This window comes from Zingiber officinale, chromosome 5B, assembly GCF_018446385.1.
Source record: "Zingiber officinale cultivar Zhangliang chromosome 5B, Zo_v1.1, whole genome shotgun sequence".
Taxonomy (NCBI): Eukaryota; Viridiplantae; Streptophyta; class Magnoliopsida; order Zingiberales; family Zingiberaceae; genus Zingiber; species Zingiber officinale.
This window is the reverse complement of record NC_055995.1, coordinates 10,510,494-10,527,626: the sequence shown is the minus strand read 5'-3', so window position 1 is coordinate 10,527,626 and position 17,133 is coordinate 10,510,494. Positions and strand designations below refer to the sequence as shown.

The 17,133-nt window shown below is 43.0% G+C and overlaps 1 protein-coding gene and 1 pseudogene across 1 annotated transcript; one reads left to right on the top strand and one right to left on the bottom strand.

The window, feature by feature from the left end:
• Positions 1-11,305: 11,305 nt before the first annotated feature.
• On the top strand, positions 11,306-12,232 carry LOC121984101 (chalcone--flavanone isomerase-like). The gene is made up of 2 exons (XM_042536883.1): positions 11,306-11,847; positions 11,926-12,232. The coding sequence occupies exons 1-2, from the start codon at positions 11,347-11,349 to the stop codon at positions 12,115-12,117; spliced, it is 693 nt and encodes a 230-aa protein (XP_042392817.1). The 5' UTR covers positions 11,306-11,346; the 3' UTR covers positions 12,118-12,232.
• On the bottom strand, positions 12,191-16,422 carry LOC121984102 (annotated as a pseudogene).
• Positions 16,423-17,133: the final 711 nt, after the last annotated feature.

Here is a 17,133-nt window from a genome sequence, read left to right as displayed (position 1 = left end):
CATGCTTATTGCTGGTTACTATAGTTTATTCAGTTATACATTTCTCTATATGTTAGGAGACTGTACTATAGGTTATTGCTGGTAGTTTAGTTATATGTTAATGTGCATATCTATTGGTTACCTGCTGAGTTCTTTGGACTCACACCGTTATATTACTACTTTTCAGGTTGAGGTTGTCGGGAGATTTCAGTCGCTAGCCCCACTGTCGCGAGGATTTTAGGTTGTCGATTTTTATTTTTGTTTCTATGTCTTTATACACTTGTGATGTGGGTTCTTGTACTTGTGGACTTATGTTGGACTATTTGGGTTTACTTCTTATGTTTTTCGCTATGGTATTTCCATTATTTCTTGGATTGTGTTTTCTTCGTTGTAGTGGAGTAGGATTTACATATATCTGCGATGATTTCTATATCATCTTTTCTTTTAGTAATATTTGTTGTCAGCCGGAGGCTGTATATCAAACTGCGTGGATTATGCTAGTATTTGTGTTGTATGTATTCTGACCGTGTGGACCGAGGTGTGGTATATGTATTTCAGGATTCATATTGTCACCCGTACAGAGGAGATGCTGCTGAAATGTTATCGGTAGGGACTACCTGGGGCGTGACACCGTTGGTGAAGACACATCTCAAGAGGCATTCTTCGCTTTTATTCATATTTTTCTCTGCGTTCAGGAAACATACAAAAATACATGTATTTACTCGCGCACCTCTCATCCAACCCTATAGGGTTGGAGATGATTTGTGCTCTACGGCCTCTTGAGCTTCCTTCCTTCCTGATCTTCCAAGTAGTAGGCGCCCGAACGGAGCTTTTATGCAACCTTAAAAGGTCCCACCCATGGGGCTTCGAGTTTGGTGATGTCGCCGATCGGCTTCACTTTCTTCCAGACGAGATTGCCGACTTGGAAGGACCTCGGGATCACCCTCCGGTTGTAGTTCTGTTTCATCCGTTGTTGGTACATCATTAGCCGAACAATTGCTTTCGCCTCGCGTTTCATCCACCATGTCAAGCTCCATGAGCCTCCGTTCGGCATTTCCTTCATCGTAGTATTGCACCCGATCGGATTCTACTCTGACCTCCACGGGGATGACTGCCTCACCACTATATACCAAGTAGAAGGGGGTTAAGGGCTCGTAACACACTGGGGAGCTCGTCGACCCAGCTGCCTCCAACGTGGTCGAGCCGAGCGCGTAAAACTTTGTGGATCTCCGGATTGGCGATTTCGGCTTGTCCGTTGCCCTGGGGGTAGGCCACCGATGTGAAGGCTTGCTGGACGCTATAACTTTCGCACTACTCTCTGAGCCTCTGACCGATGAATTGTCTCCCATTATCTGATACGAGCTGGCATGGGATGTTGAACCGGCATATAATGTTCTGCCAAATGAACTTTATGACCATCTGTTCGGTTATTCTTGCAAGCGACTCCGGTTCCACTCACTTCGAGAAGTAGTCCACCGCGACAAGTAAAAATATCCGCTGACCGATCGCCATGGGGAATGACCTTATGATATCCATACCCCATTGGTCAAACGGGCAAGATACTGTGGATGCCTTTATTTCCTCGGTCAGCCGATGCGAGAGGTTGTGGTACTTTTGGCAAGACAGACAGGTGGCCACCGTCCGAGCGACATCTTCTTGGAGGGTCGGCTAGAAATATCCAGCCAGGAGGATCTTCCGAGCTAACGCATGGCCGCTCGAATGGCTTCCGCAGGAGGCTTGGTGCACCTCCCGCAGAATGTACTCGACATCTTCCGATCTGACGCATTTGAGTAGGGGCCTGAAGAAGGCTCTCTTATAAAGCTAGTCCCCAACCAAGGTGAACCGTCCGACCCTCTTCCTCAGCAAGCGAGCTTCTTCCAGATCGACAGGTGCAGCTCCCGACTGTAAGAACTCTATCAGGGTCGTTCTCTAGTTGTTGGGGAATGTTACTCCATCCATTTGGTCGATATGTGTCACAAGCGAGACCTATTCGATCAGCTGCCCCATGACGATCGATAATAACAAACTGGCTAATTTCGCCTACTCATCTGCCGCATGGTTCTCCGATCGGGGGATCTTTTGTATAATGACCTCCTGAAAGTTGGTCTTCAGCTTCTCGAAGACTTCCGCATAGAGCCTGAGGCGGGCGTTGCTTATCTTGGACGTCCCGGATAGCTGCTGAGCGGCCAACTAACATCCCGAGTGGATGAGGACTTTAACGACTCCCACATACCGAGCTACCTGTAGGTCGACTATCAGTGTCTCATACTCTGATTCGTTATTAGTGGCTCTGTAGTCCAGCCGAATGGAAAGCTGCATTCGGTCTTCTTGTGGTGAGATGAGCAATATGCCGATTCCGCTGCCCTGCAGAGTGGACGAGCCGTCAACATATATCTTTCACGTTGCCTTCGGTTCGTTAGTCTGGACTTCTATGACGAAATCTACCAAGGCATAAGCCTTGATTACCGCTCGGGGTTGATATTGTATGTTGAATTCGCTCAACTCGGTCGTCCATTTGATCAACCTTCCTGACGCCTCGAGGTTGAGAAGAACCCGTCTTAAGGAACTATTAGTTAGCACGATGATTGAGTGCGCTAGAAAGTACAGACGAAGCCTCCGAGCGGCCAGAATCAAAGCGTAAGCTAATTTTTCTAGACCGATGTAGCGAGACTCTGCCTCCTTCAATATATGGCTTAAAAGTACACAGGTTGTTGTTGCTCTTGGTCATTCTGCCTAACTAGAGCCGACCCAACTGCATACTCGTTGGATGATAAATAGATCCAGAGCGGCTCACCAATAATTGTCTTGGCTAATATAAGGAAGGAGTTAAGATATTCCTTAAGCTCTTCCAATGCCCGATCGCACTCGACATCCCACTGAAATTTTGTAGCTCGGCGAAGCACTTTGAAAAATGGTAGGCTCCGGTCGGACGACTTGGATATGAATCTGGATAGCACCGTGATTCAACCGGTCAGCCGTTGAGCTTCCTTCAAGTTCCGAGGCAGCGGCATGTCTTGCAATGCTTTGACTTTGCTTGGATTATTGGCTTCAATGCCCCGTTCGGCGACGATGTAACCCAGGAAGCGGCAACTCTTCACGCCGAACAGACACTTGTTCGGGTTCAACTTTATTCCATACGTCCTGGGTTCAGCAGGTCTTCTCGATATCTACACACAGGTCAGCAGCTCGGAGGGATTTTATTAATATATCGTCGACGTGTACCTCCATATTACGGTTGATTTGCCATCGGAACACCTTGTTCATCAGCCTTTAGTAAGTGGCTCTGGCGTTCTTGAGTCCGAAGGACATGATGTTGTAGTCGTACGTTCCATCGGCCATAATGAAGATGACCTTCTCTTGGTCTTCGCGGGCGAGCGGCACATGGTGATACCCTTGGTGTGCGTCGAGCATGCAGATCAACTCACAACCCGCCGTTGAGTCCACCATCTGGTATATCCTGGGTAACGGATAAAAGTCTTTTGGGCACGCCTTGTTCAAATCGTGGAAGTTGATGCAGACCCACCATTTATTGCCCGGCTTGGAGACTAACACAACATTGGTTAGCCAGCTCGGGAATTGAACTTCCCTGATATGGCCGACCTCCAACAACTTCTCTATCTCCAGTCGGATGATTCTGCGCTGCACTGAAATCCCTCTTTCTTTGCTTCACCAGCCAAGCGTCTAGTCGGACACGAAGCTCATGCTGAGCCACACTCGGTGAGATACCGAGAAGCTCATGTGTCGACCAGGCTAACACATCGTGATTTTGTCTAAGACAGACGATCAGCTCTATCTTCTTCTCCACCTCCAGGTCGGCAGCGATAAAGGTTGTTACTTCCGCTCGACTGGGCGGGTAGATCTGAACCTCCTCCTTTTATTCGTACACCAATGTAGGAAGTTTTTCAGTGATTGCGTTTACCTCTAAGCACGGTTCCAAGCGATTCTTGCTTCGGCCTTGACCATCTCGACGTAGCATCGCTGAGCGGCTAGCTAATCTCCTTTGACTTTGCCCACCCGGTCGTCCACCTGGAACTTGATTTTTTGGCACTAAGTAGACACCACCGCTCGAAACTCGTTGAGGGTCGATCGACCCAAGATGACGTTGTAGGCTGACGATGCGTCCACCATGATGAAGTTCGTGGTTCAGATTCTCTTCAATGGTTCTTCTCCGAGCGAGATGACCAGTTGGGCCTGTCCGAGCGACGACACTTCATTGCCCGTGAAACCGTAAAGAGGGGTCGTCATGGGCAACAACTCATTTCGATCAATTTGTAATTGATCGAACGTCTTCTTGAAGATGATTTTCACCGAACTCCTTGTATCAACGAAAGTTCGGTGAATAGTGTAATTAGCGATTACCACCCGGATGATCAGCATGTCGTCGTGAGGGATCTCCACTCCTTCTAAATCGCTGGGGCCGAAGCTGATCTTAGGCCCTTCGGCCTTCTCCCCGTGCATCCCACCACGTGGATTTCTAGCCACCGAGCGTATAACTTCCTGGCTCTATGGAGTCACTGCCGATCAGCCCTCTAGCGATCATGCTTATTTCTCCTCGGGCGATGTTGCTTCTGTTCTATTCTTCTCGCGCGGAGGGTCTATTTCGCTCAGTTGGAACTCGGGAGGGATCAGTGTTATCCCTCTGCTAGTGCTGATGGTGTCGCTTGGGCACCCTTCTTTCGTCCTCTTGCTGCCCGGTAGAACGATGTTTGTGTCGTCGATCAAGAGAAGGGGATCAGTGGCGGTATCCTCTTGGAGTCGGTGGGCTGATGATTTGTGTTAGATCGCGGTAATCCCGTGTGTTGTGGGTTGTCGACTGGTGAAAAGAATAGAACATCGACGTCCATACTTTGCCTTTTGATGCCTTTTGTCGACTGGACGCCACATGCTGAACGACATGTGTCCTGGTCTCATAGTGTGGACACGCTCCTTCTGCCCTCGACCCTTTAGGCAGCTGATGGCTACTCGATGGTCGGCGCTCGGTCATCACCGAGGGTTCGGTCGGCGTCTCTTTTCTTCTGGCCACTTGGGCTTCTTCCACATTTATATATTCGTTGGCCTTCTTGAGCATGTGGTTGTTGGTTGCTACTCGGAAAACCTAATGGTTCCACTGTACAAAAATTTTGTACAAAGGTCTGAATCTTTTCCTAGCTACCATGTGTTCTTTTAAATTAAACTTGGATCGCCTGCGGAACTTAACACGTTTGATCCAAAGTTTAATCTATTTGTTCTTTTAGGTTTAGACTTGGATCTCCTGCGGAACTTAACACGTTTGATCCAAATCACCTAGGTTATTAATTCCATTAAATATTAATTTCCAAAATTGGCTTCCAGGACTGCATGGCGAGGCATATGGCCTTCTTGGATATGGGAACAACCACCATCGCCTAGACAAAGCCTTTTAAGGAAAGCTAATATTTAATTTCCTTAAATAACTTTAGGTCAACCGAAAAGAACAATCAAATCACAAGGAAAAGAAAAAACAAAAGAACACAACATCGAAAACAAATTCGAAATACTAGAATCGCATGTCTCTTGTATTTGGTATTTTTACAAAGAAGTAAAACTAGTATGATGCAGAAATTAAATACTAGTATACCTTTTCTTTTGCAAGCAAAAACCTCTAGGTCTTGTACCGTATTCCTCTTCTAACCTCGGACGTTGTGTGGGCAACGATCTTCCGAGATGAGAAACCACCAAAGCACCTTCTTCTCCTTTCTTTAAAGTTCGGCCAAGCACAATGCTTCCAAAAGATGAAGATCTTTTTCCACCAACCAAGCTCCAGGGGATGTAAGCTTTCTCTCCTTTTTCTCCAAGCTAAAATCCGGCCACCACAAGATCTCCAAGGAAGAAGAAAGGTTCGGCCACAAGGATGGAGAGAAGAGAAAGAGAAGTGCCGGCCACACCAAGAAAGAAAAGAGGGAGAAAATAATAGAGGTTGTTCACCTTGAAGGCTCCCAAAATCCCCTCTTTTATAATCCTTAGCTTTGGAAAATAAAGAAATTTAATTACAATAAAATTTCCTTAACTTTCCTTGACATGAATTAATTAAGAAAAATTAAACAAAATTTCCTAATCCCTCATGTCATGGCCGGCCACCTCATGGAGAGCAAACAAGACAATTTTCAATTAACAATTAAAAATTCCTTATTTGTCTTCGGAATTTTTTTAAAAAATAAAATTTCCTTTAAAATCCCTTCATGGTTGATAAAAAGAAATTTCTATAATTTTAATTTTTCAACATGTGAATAATCTATAAAGAAGAAAAATAAAATATCTTTCCAATCTACAAATAAGGAAAGAGATTTAATCTCTTTCTTTAATCTTTTGTAGAACCTTATAAAAGAGATATTTTAATTTTTAATCTCTCCAATAAATTATATCTTTCACATAAGAAAATTTTAAAATTAAAATTCTTTTTTAATTAAATAGGGCCGGCCACCTAAGCTTGGGTTCAAGCTAGGACCGGCCACCCATGAACCAATGGTTTGGTCTGCCCTAGCTTGATCCACAAGCTAGCTTGGCCGACCCCTACACCATGGGTATGAAGGTGGGTATAGTACTCTATAAATAAGAGGCTACGATAGGGACCGAGAGGAGGAATTGGTTTTGGTCTCCCGATAAAATTAAGCATCCCGTGTTCGCCCCGAACACACAACTTAATTTTATCAATAATAATTCATTCCACTAAAGAACTATTATTGAACTACCGCATCAATCCCAAATTACATTTTTGGGCTCCTTTTTATTATGAGTGTGTTAGTCTCCCTGTGTTTAAGATGTCGAATGTCCACTAATTAAGTGAGTTACTGACAACTCATTTAATTAATATCTTAGTCCAAGAATAGTACCACTCAACCTTATCGTCATGTCGAACTAAGTCCACCTGCAGGGTTTAACATGACAATCCTTATGAGCTCTTATTGGGGACATTATCAACCTAGATACTAGGGCATATTTTCCTTCTATAATCAACAACACACACTATAAGTGATATCATTTCCCAACTTATCGGGCTTATTGATTTATCGAACTAAATCTCACCCATTGATAAATTAAAGAAATAAATATCAAATATATGTGCTTGTTATTATATTAGGATTAAGAGCACACACTTCTATAATAACTGAGGTCTTTGTTCCTTTATAAAGTCAGTATAAAAGAAACGACCTCTAATGGTCCTACTCAATACACTCTAAGTGTACTAGTGTAATTATTTAGTTAAGATAAACTAATTCCTAATTACACTACGACCTTCCAATGGTTTGTTCCTTTCCATTTTGGTCGTGAGCTACTGTTTATAATTTATAAGGTACTTGATCCTGTCCGAAAGCTGAATCAACGGGCGCTGGGTACGTGGCGCTCTCCGGTTGCTTACGTGGGTCTTCGACTGCTGGTGCTAACTTCCGGCGATCCTGCAAAGAAGTCGGGCCGGGAAGGGGTTCCCGGCGACGACCCTCCGACGCTCAAGTCAAAAAACGAATGGCAAGAAGGTGGCTCCAGGGATTTCAGATTGCATACCTCCGATGAAGTCTGATGGCGTTTATATAGAGCCACGGGAGCTTGGTGCACACAACCCGAGGTGTACACGTGTCATACCCCATACCGCAACATGGGCTTGTCAGAAGAGCATGTTTGACTCCATGCCGCTACAGCCTGAGCGTCTTCTTGATGGGACAGCAGAACATTCGATCGTACCATACTGCGTATGGTTTAGTCTTCGAACATGCCTGTTGTCAGCAACAGGGATTACTGAGATGACGTCCACACTGTCCTCTACTCTTTGACTTCCTCTTCTCGGATCGACCATCCAGCCGCTCGGCCAGAGCGCTCGTCTTTGGTCCGACGTAGGTGGTCGCCCGTCCGGGAAGACTGAGGGTCGTCCTTCCGCTCGGCTCGTATCGTCTGGGACCTTGGCCGAGCGGGCAAACGGCTCGGCCTTCATTCGTGCGTTGTCTCACGGCCGAACGGAGTATCCGCTCGGCTCTATGCTCCTTCCTTCCTTGGCGCCCGACCGGATGGTTGTCCTTTCGGGTAAGGGCTATTGCCTGGTGCTTGGCATGTCCTGCCCGCTCCTCGAGTCCAGGAGGTTGACCCCCCCATTGACTACTGATCTCCACGTGTTGTCGAACTTTCCCTTATGAGGGCCCCCCGGTCTTGCCACCGGATCAGTACTGATAACATTATATTCTGTATGTGACACCACATACTATGTTATCTATAATATAAATTAATTGAACAACTACAAACAAATGTAGATAATTTGACCAAATGTGATTCTTTATTCATAATAAATGTTTACAAAAGCTTAGGCTTTCAGTATACACTCTAACAGTGGTCGAAGTCCCTGGGCACCTTCTTGATAAGCGATCGGAAGAAATCTCCCTTGATGAGCTCCTGAGTAAAGACGTTCACTATCGTCTCGGATGAGACCGAGGAGATGCCCATGACTACTTGATTGAAACACTGGATATAGGCCCAGAGCACTTCTTTCGATCCTTACTTTAGGGAGAAGAGGTTGATGCTCATCTTTTGATAGCGTCGGCTGCTGGCAAAATGATGTAAGAATGCAGCTCGGAAGTCTTTGAAGCTACGTATAGATCAGTCCGACAATCGTCTAAACTGTTGTGTCGATCCGGAGAGGGTAGTGAGAAAGACTTGGCACTTCACCCCATCTATATACTGGTGCAGCGTGGCTTTATTATCGAACCTATCCATATCATCATCTGGATTGGTCGATCCATTGTATGTACCGATCGCCATTGTATGTACCGATCACCAGTAGGGTATAGTGTCTAGTCAGAGAGTATTGTAAGATTTCCTCAGAGAACTACCTATTGATCTGTTCAGGTGACGCGTTGCTTCGGGGCACCTTGCCTTTTCGAGCATCCCGAACAGTAGTATCATCCGAAGATAATCCCCCTTCTTGATTCGCCTGGGTTATTTATGAGGGAATTTGGAACAAGGCACGATGGAAGGGGATCGGTGCAGGTGGTGCTTCCCCCTGTGTGTTGATTGACCTTCTATTATGCCCCCATACGGAGATTTGCTCCGCTTGGTCATCCTGCCCCACTCGTCTCCCGGCTGTTGATGTCGTAAGCTGTGGCGCTTGCCGATCGGCTAACGCCTGTTGTTGTTGTTGCTTGATCATCTTTGTCGCTCGGACTTACACAAGCATGTTGAGCTCTTCTTGGGTGAGCGTCACGGTGGTGAGTCGTCCAGCGTCCTCCATCTTTTCGGCTTGGATGCAGACTACGTTCCCACAGACGGCGCCAAATATGATCCTATCTGAAAGTCGATGAGATGGAAAACTAGGGATGTGGCGCTCCCGCTGACTGCCTGTAGACTCTGCTCTAACCTTCAACACAAATGATGTCAATGCTGAGCCAGGGAAGAGGTCCCTGACGTTGGCCCTCCGATGCTTAAGTTTAGCCGGTGATGAAGTATAAGGCGGAGCAACAAGAAGACTGTAGTGCAAACAGTGAATATCGCATGTATCGCGTACCTCCGCCGATGCTTAGACCTCCCTTTATATAGAGCTCCTGTAGCACGTATGTACGCTCCCCAAGGTGGGCACGCATCCCCATGTTTCCCCTGAAAAGATTTGTCGGTAAAGTGTCCCTGACACAGTACCTTAACAGGCCGAGCATATCTCTGAAGTGACAGTAGAAGATTTCGTTGTACAATCTTCTAGCTATCCATGCCTGGTGTCGGTGACACTAACTCCCAAAGGGATGTCGATGGATACCAAAGAGTATGCTGCTAGGCCGAGCTGGTTGGTCGTTCGGTCGGAACTTCGCTGTTCCTATATCTCGTCCGCTCGGCCGGAGAACGATCGTGCTTGAACAACGTCTGCTCGGTCGTATTTCACTATGTTTGTATCACGTCTTGCTATCAGACCGAACGGGGTAGCCGTTCGGCAGAAGTTGAGCTCTACTAATGTCGAAACCTGCTGCTTGGTCGAGTGGGGTAGTAGCTCGGCCGAAGTTCTGATCTGCCAATGTCGAGCTCTGCTGCCTGGTTGAGCGGGGTAGCCCCTCTGCCAATTGTCGAGCTTTGCTGCCTAGTCTAGCGGGTTAGTCGCTCGGCCTGACTTCTGCACATCGTCTTCTCCTCCGTTCAGAGTCCCATACTCCATTGAGCGTCGGTCATTTGACACATTCCCGTGTTGAATGCGGGATCGTACCGAGACCTTTCTCCCCGGTCGGGGCATGTTCACCCGATCGGTCGATGCTATCTGCGCGTTGATCGTCTTGACTTTGACATCTACCGTGACAACTATCCTCTGCGGGGTGGGGCTCCTTCTTATCACCGTTTCATGTATAAATTTGAATATTTTCATAACTCATTTATTATTTTATTTTTAAAATTTATAAATAAATATAAATTTAAACAAATAAATTTATAATATTAAATCTAGTAATCAATCAAAAATATTTAAAAATATAAATAATTAAATAAATTCAAATTAAGAGTTTGAAAATCATCTAAACCAATCAAACTTACTTCAAATCGAATTCAAAATAAAAAAACTTAAATAAATTTGAAAATCTGTTTTAACAAGTTAGTTTATTTTAAACTCAAATTAACTTATCTCAATGTGGTCACCTTCCAACCACATATCGTCCCCACGTGCTCACCCACTGTACTCTCCCAGCTGTAAGTCAGCCACTGACTCCTTCAATGACCTTTCTGTATTGGGCACTATTCTTCAACTAACCCCTGAATCTACCTCTGCGCCAGGCTGTCATGCTATTTACTCCCCAGTGCAGATGAGGAAGAATCTAGAGAAAGGGAAGAGAAAGAAGAGTAAAAGAATTTCTTTAGTTGTCTATATTTATTTATTTTAATAGAGAGATAAATATATGTGATATAATTTTATAAATAAAAAAAATATGTATATGTTATTTTTAAGTACATGATATAATTTTATAGATTAAATAAAATATATATGTTATTTTTTTATATGATATAATTTTAGAAATAAGAAGAGGTATATGTATTTTTTTTCTATATGCTATTTGTTGTTTCCGTCCAATTTTAAGATGAAAATTTTAATATAGTAAAACGATGAAAAAATTTTCACTAGGAATTTATCATATTTTCCACTCTCCAAATAAACTAACCATAAGAGTTACTTTAACTGGCTGCATAATTAAAGTATAATTAATTTTGCACCTTACAAAATTTAATTTTAATGAATAGATAGTTAATAAATGAGGAGCATAGAACGTTTGTGGGAAGAAAGGATGAGAAATGAAACCATCGCAAAACTGTCGATATTTTTTTCCTCTCAAGTAAACACGTACCAAATGTTTTCTATATATTTACGCCTCCCGACTCAGTTTATCATCCCGAGGATTCCTAGCGATGGAGAAGCAGATCAAAGTGGCGACTTCGCTACCAAAGCTCCAGGTCGAGGGCGTGGACTTCCCCTCCCTGGCCACGCCGCCCGGTTCCTCAAAGGTCTTCTTCCTAGCCGGCGCCGGCGAGAGAGGACTGGAGATCGCCGGTACCTTCGTCACGTTCACCGCCATCGGGATCTACCTCGAGGAGGAGGCGGTGAAGGCGCTCGCCGCCCGGTGGAAGGGAAGATCCGCCGACGAGCTCGCCGCCTCCCTCGATTTCTTCCGGGACATCTTCGCCGGCGCGTTCGACAAGTTCACGAGCATCACGATGCTGAAGCCGCTCACCGGGCAGCAGTACTCGGACAAGGTGACGGAGAACTGCCTCGCCCAGTGGCAAGCGGCCGGAACCCTAACCGACGCGGAGGCGGCGGCCGTCGGCAAGTTCAAGGAGGTGTTCCAGCCCGAGACTTTCCCTCCCGGCTCCTCCATCCTCTTCACCCACGCTTCCTCCGGCTCTCTGGCTGTAAGTAAACGCGAACCGAACTCTGCTTGATTCTCCCCTTCGTCCTCTTACGAGCGCGCGCGCGCGGTGGCGGTTCAGATTGCGTTAGGCGAGGCGGAGCGCGGGGTGATAGAGAACAAGGCCCTGAGCGAGGCGATCTTGGAGTCGATCATCGGCGAGCACGGCGTGTCGCCGGCGGCTAAGAGGAGCCTGGCACTGCGGATTTCGGAAGTTCTCAAGGAACCTCTCGGACCCGAGGAGACGAAGACCGTGAATTCTGTCTCTGTTTGAGTCGCAGTGGATTTCTAGCCGTCTTGTATGCTCGTTCCGTTGGAATAAGGGGGTCAATATCAGACACTTGCGCTTGCCGTCTCTAATCTTAAATTTCCTCAATTCCCCATTTAAATCGGTTGTTATTGCATCATTGTTTTTTTGTGTGTGTGTGTGATCGGATACAATTAAATAGGTACACTAAACAAGAAACTAACCAAATACCCAAGGCAAATAGCTCTATGTCTCTACCACCGAGACTGTTTTCAAATCTCCCTAACCAAGAACAGGAGGGGCGACAATTACTTTTCGATTGTAAAACAAGCTTTCTTAGAATCTTGCATGCGGTCTCGAGAATTTGAGCTTGAGCAGGTCCTTCGGGACAGAAAGCAACAACAGTTCCTCCATTGCCGGTAAACTTACAAGCCGCCCCGACGCTCCTAGCTACCTCAATCATCTTGATGTTGAGAGAACCGAGTGCATCGTCTCCGAACATTTGCCTGTTACAAAGAACAATCGAAAAGGAGAGGCAAGACATGGTCAAATGCAATATTCATTATTATTATTATTTTTAATTGCAGTAGTGCATTTGATTTAAATAGGCTTTTGCAGGTTTTCACCATTCACTTTTGAGTGATTAGATTTTATGTTCATTTGATCCATATTCTGTGTACGTAATTTACAAATCCGAAAAAATTGCAGAGCAGGAATTGATAAGAAGTTCTTAAAACATTGCATACCTCCGAAGATCAAAGTTGCGGTTTATTAAGGACACAAGTTCAGTGTAGTTCTTTTCAAGTAGAACTCTGTGACCCTAGGCGAGGTTCGCTACTTCTTCCATTGAGGATCTTATGCATGGATCACCATTTAGCCACCTTTGCCGAACAGAATTGTGCACCTATGTTGTTGTTGAAGTAAAAAAAATAAAAATATCTCTATTAGTATTAGGTAGAGTTTAAAAATAAATTCATAATGACTTAGACTCAAAGTTAACAATAACATATCATCGTGAAACTATATGAAATCTTTTGGACCTAACAATTGATATCAAAACGAAATCGCTCTTCATCGGATTAATTGCCGAAACAAGCACAAGTGAGAGCTATGGTCTAGATCGAGTCATGTGGAGGTGGCCTTACAAAGGATGAGGGGAGGTCCTGAACAAGTTAAGATGCTTGAGGGAGGCCCTGAGTAAGTCAAAAATGACCCAATGCTTGAGAGGAGACCTGACCATGAGAATAATGATCATTTGTTTGAGAAGATGATTGTTGGGAATACAAAGTCTCAAATTGAAAAAATATGAAAAAGAAGATAAAGATATCTCCATTATATGATACCTATTGGATAAAATCCAAAAACAAATCCACGAGAATTTAGATTCAAGGTGGACAACATCAATCTTTTGGACCTAACAATAACATCCATAGTAAAGAGAATAATAAACAAACACCCCTGCAAAGAAATAAGATTCCCATGCAAACTACATACAGTCACCAAAATATCAATACTCGTGAAATTAGTGAAAGGAAAATCTAATATAACATGGTAAAGAAACTTGACTTTTAAATTCTTCTTTTTTAAAATAAAAGGCGTGTAAAAATCAGTTCAGCATGTGGTTAGTTCTTGTAGTTAGTAGTTGTTTATTTATGGTGTTTACCTTATTATCATTCTTCATATTGCTTGAGTTACTCAATTTTCCGTGTTGACTTTCTTCCCTTGTCATTCCAGGACTACCAAAAGTTAATTTAAATCTGAGTAGCTTAAGATCAGACAGTGATTTAAGGACACTTGGCAGAGTGTTCTGGTGTTTCAAACTTTTTGATTTTCTACTATCTATAGTTGAAGTTCTTTGTATGTTGTACATGTAATTTTACTTGTTGCTAGTAGCATAAGAAACTTTATATATAATTTTCTTGTTCTAATCGACGACACCTCTCTAGCAAACACATCACAAGGTGAGCCTTTTGCATGAAATTGGGAAAAATCAACTATATGCACTAGCTTAATTGAACAGGTTGCAAAATGCCCTTGCATAGGAATGAGTAATTATAAATTTTCAATTGGATTTATGGGACAAATCAGATGTGAACCTAAGTAATTTTTTTCTTTTTCTTTGCAGCCAAGTTTTCTTTGCATAAATAAAAATAAAAGACCAGCTTATAGCAATGTATGGAGCATGTTTAACTAGAAAGACCAACCTTCCCCGAGTCACTTGGATTCTCAGCATATATAAGATAAAGGGGAGGATATCCATGGGGGAGAATAGACCATGCCCAAGTTTGTCCATATGTTCCTTGTTGAAGTTCTGCCAATTAGCCAATTAAGTTAAATGATTAAAAATATGCAAAGCAAATCAGAGGCGCCCAAAAACATGCTTATGTGACATCCAAAACACCAAAAAAAAAATTTGTAGAGAAAAAACAAGATGATTACACAAAAAAGCTCATATAAATGCAGTACCATATAGACAAGACCTCCATAGACCTGTGCGATCCGATCTTGAAGACCAGCAACTATGCCAAGTTCCTTCTTAGCATTGAGAATTAAGTCCGACCGGATTTCTACTTTAACAAGATGCCTAACTTCGTAGAAGTCAAGGAGACAATTGAAGGCGGCACAAACAATTGCACTTGAACCCGAAAGCCCAGTCCGAAAAGACAACAAAACATGAGACTTCTTTAATTTAACAATACACTATTGCCAATATTTGTTAGTTTCAAATTAGAAAGCCACATTAATTTCAGATTTCATGGGTTTAAACTAATGCAAAGATCACGGACACACTTTTTTGGATTAGATTTATGAAAAACTGAACATGTGGACAGAAAATATACAATGCCCACGCTTACTACAAAGGGAGCCAACAAGTATGTTACTATGTTACCTAGAAAATAGGAAGAGCAAAAGGCATGCTTAGGTTTCTAATATCCTGGTTTATCTACAAAATGGAAGAATAAAGCAAGAAAATACCCAAACATAATCATGTTTGGAACCAAATCCTGTTGGAAAAAGACTTTAAATTCCATCTTGAATTCATTTAGATGGAAGCAAAAAAGTGAGAATTTGAATTTCAGTTCTTATTTTGGAATAGTTTGTTATTGATATAATATCATAGAGTTCACTAGTCCTAAGAAATTTTAAACAAACCCAAACAAATTTTTATTAAGATACTAGATTTTTAACTTCCCTTTTTGTTCAAAACAAGATAAAGGACAAGAGTAGTGTATTCATATATAAACTGCAAGGAATCCAAATATTTTGAAAGATTTATAATTCCGTTATGCATGGCCAACAAAAAAAAATACAGATGAATAACACAACACCTATTATACCTGACGGGGGATATTGTTATCATAAGATAGAGTGAAATTTCCTTCTTTTAGCTTAATATTTTTATCAGAGCAGTAGTTGTAGAAAATTTTGCAAGTAGCAACAAGCAATCTCACCCCGCCGTACTAGCTTTCACTTTGCAAACGATTCATCTGCAAGGGGAGTTTGACCGCCATTCATGATAATAATAAATTTAGCTGCATGCGTAAGGTTCTGGTTGAAGAAACCCAAAATTACTCAATCTCATCAAATTGCGAAGACAACATAGAAAATCCTCTCACTTACAAAGTGCGTTAAGATCAAAGAGTATAAAAAGATTTTTTTTTTTTTTTGTAGAAGAAAAAAAAAATAAATGCACTCTGTAGAAAAAGGCATCCAAAAAAAAAAAATGAAGAATTCCAGCAGCAATATCACAAAAGAGCGCCATCGTTCCAAAAGCTGAAGACTGTACGGTTTACAAAAGGTAGGATTTTTTTTTTTTTAGAATTTACGAAAGATTGGTGACAGAATATTCAAGAAAGCGATTAATCTAGAAATCAATTCTGCACTTCGGTTCATCTGACACAGCATTGCAAATTTACTTAGAGTCCGTAGACTATTCGGGCAGAATAAGAGAGGAATTCCCAGAACAGTCAGCAGTCTTTCTCAAACCATGAAATTGATTAGGAGAGAAAGTAGGGAGAAAGGATGGTACCAGATGCTGAATGGAGGAGAACGATACAAGATCGTCGAAAGGATGAGGGCGGATGACGAGATCTCGGGAGGGCTCGAGGCGGACGGTGGCGGAGAAGTTTTAAATGGATAAAGAAATGGTGCGGCCGAAGTAGACGTCGCTGGGGTTCCCCAGGAGGCCAATACGTGCGTACACCCGGCGCTCTAAGACCTCCTCCGCCATCGCGTCGTCTTTCGAGTTCGATCGCTGCCACCGATCGATATATCGCCATCCCACGCCGTTTTTAGGGCTGATAACGGATTAGACTTCTTTTACAAGTCACGTTGGTCCAATCCGATCGAGGAATATTTAGTAAAACAACAAATTACAAGTATTTAATAAGAGTGGCGTGATGGCATGTGGTTTGGGCAGTTTTCACATGGGAAGAACAGTCGAGTTATAAGATCCTACTTGATATAAAATGAATTATCTATCTTATCAAAAAGTGATAGATTCACAGTTAATTTTCATTGTAAAATATTTGGACAACAATTAGATCTATTTTTTAAAAAAATTAGAAACAATATTTTACTCATTGTAAAGACATTTATTGTTTATTGACGGATACGGTGGATAATATGGAGCCTTTAAGTTGGATCAAAGTTAAAAATATTGGTTGATATAATGATTAAAGATAAAAAAAAGTCAACTCTTAAAGTCAACATAGTCGAACACATGACCGAGAGTTTGTCTGATCGGACTGATGAGTATGTTGGATGTCGATCTACTGAATGTTGATGAATAATTATAGACAAGTCAACATCTATTAGAGCCAAGATTTCTTTACCATCCGAAGAAAGCATGAGTGCATAGTTCGATCGAGTAGTCCAGTTGATCGGAACTACAGTTTGATCGGACATATTAGATGTTTTGTCTGATTGAGCTTTTTGAACAAACAAATAAGCTGAGTGAAGGACAAGTCCCCTGCAACATTCTATAAATTCGCTCAGCCTACCCAGTTAAGCGAGTGACGATCGGGCCCCAGAAGAAACTCG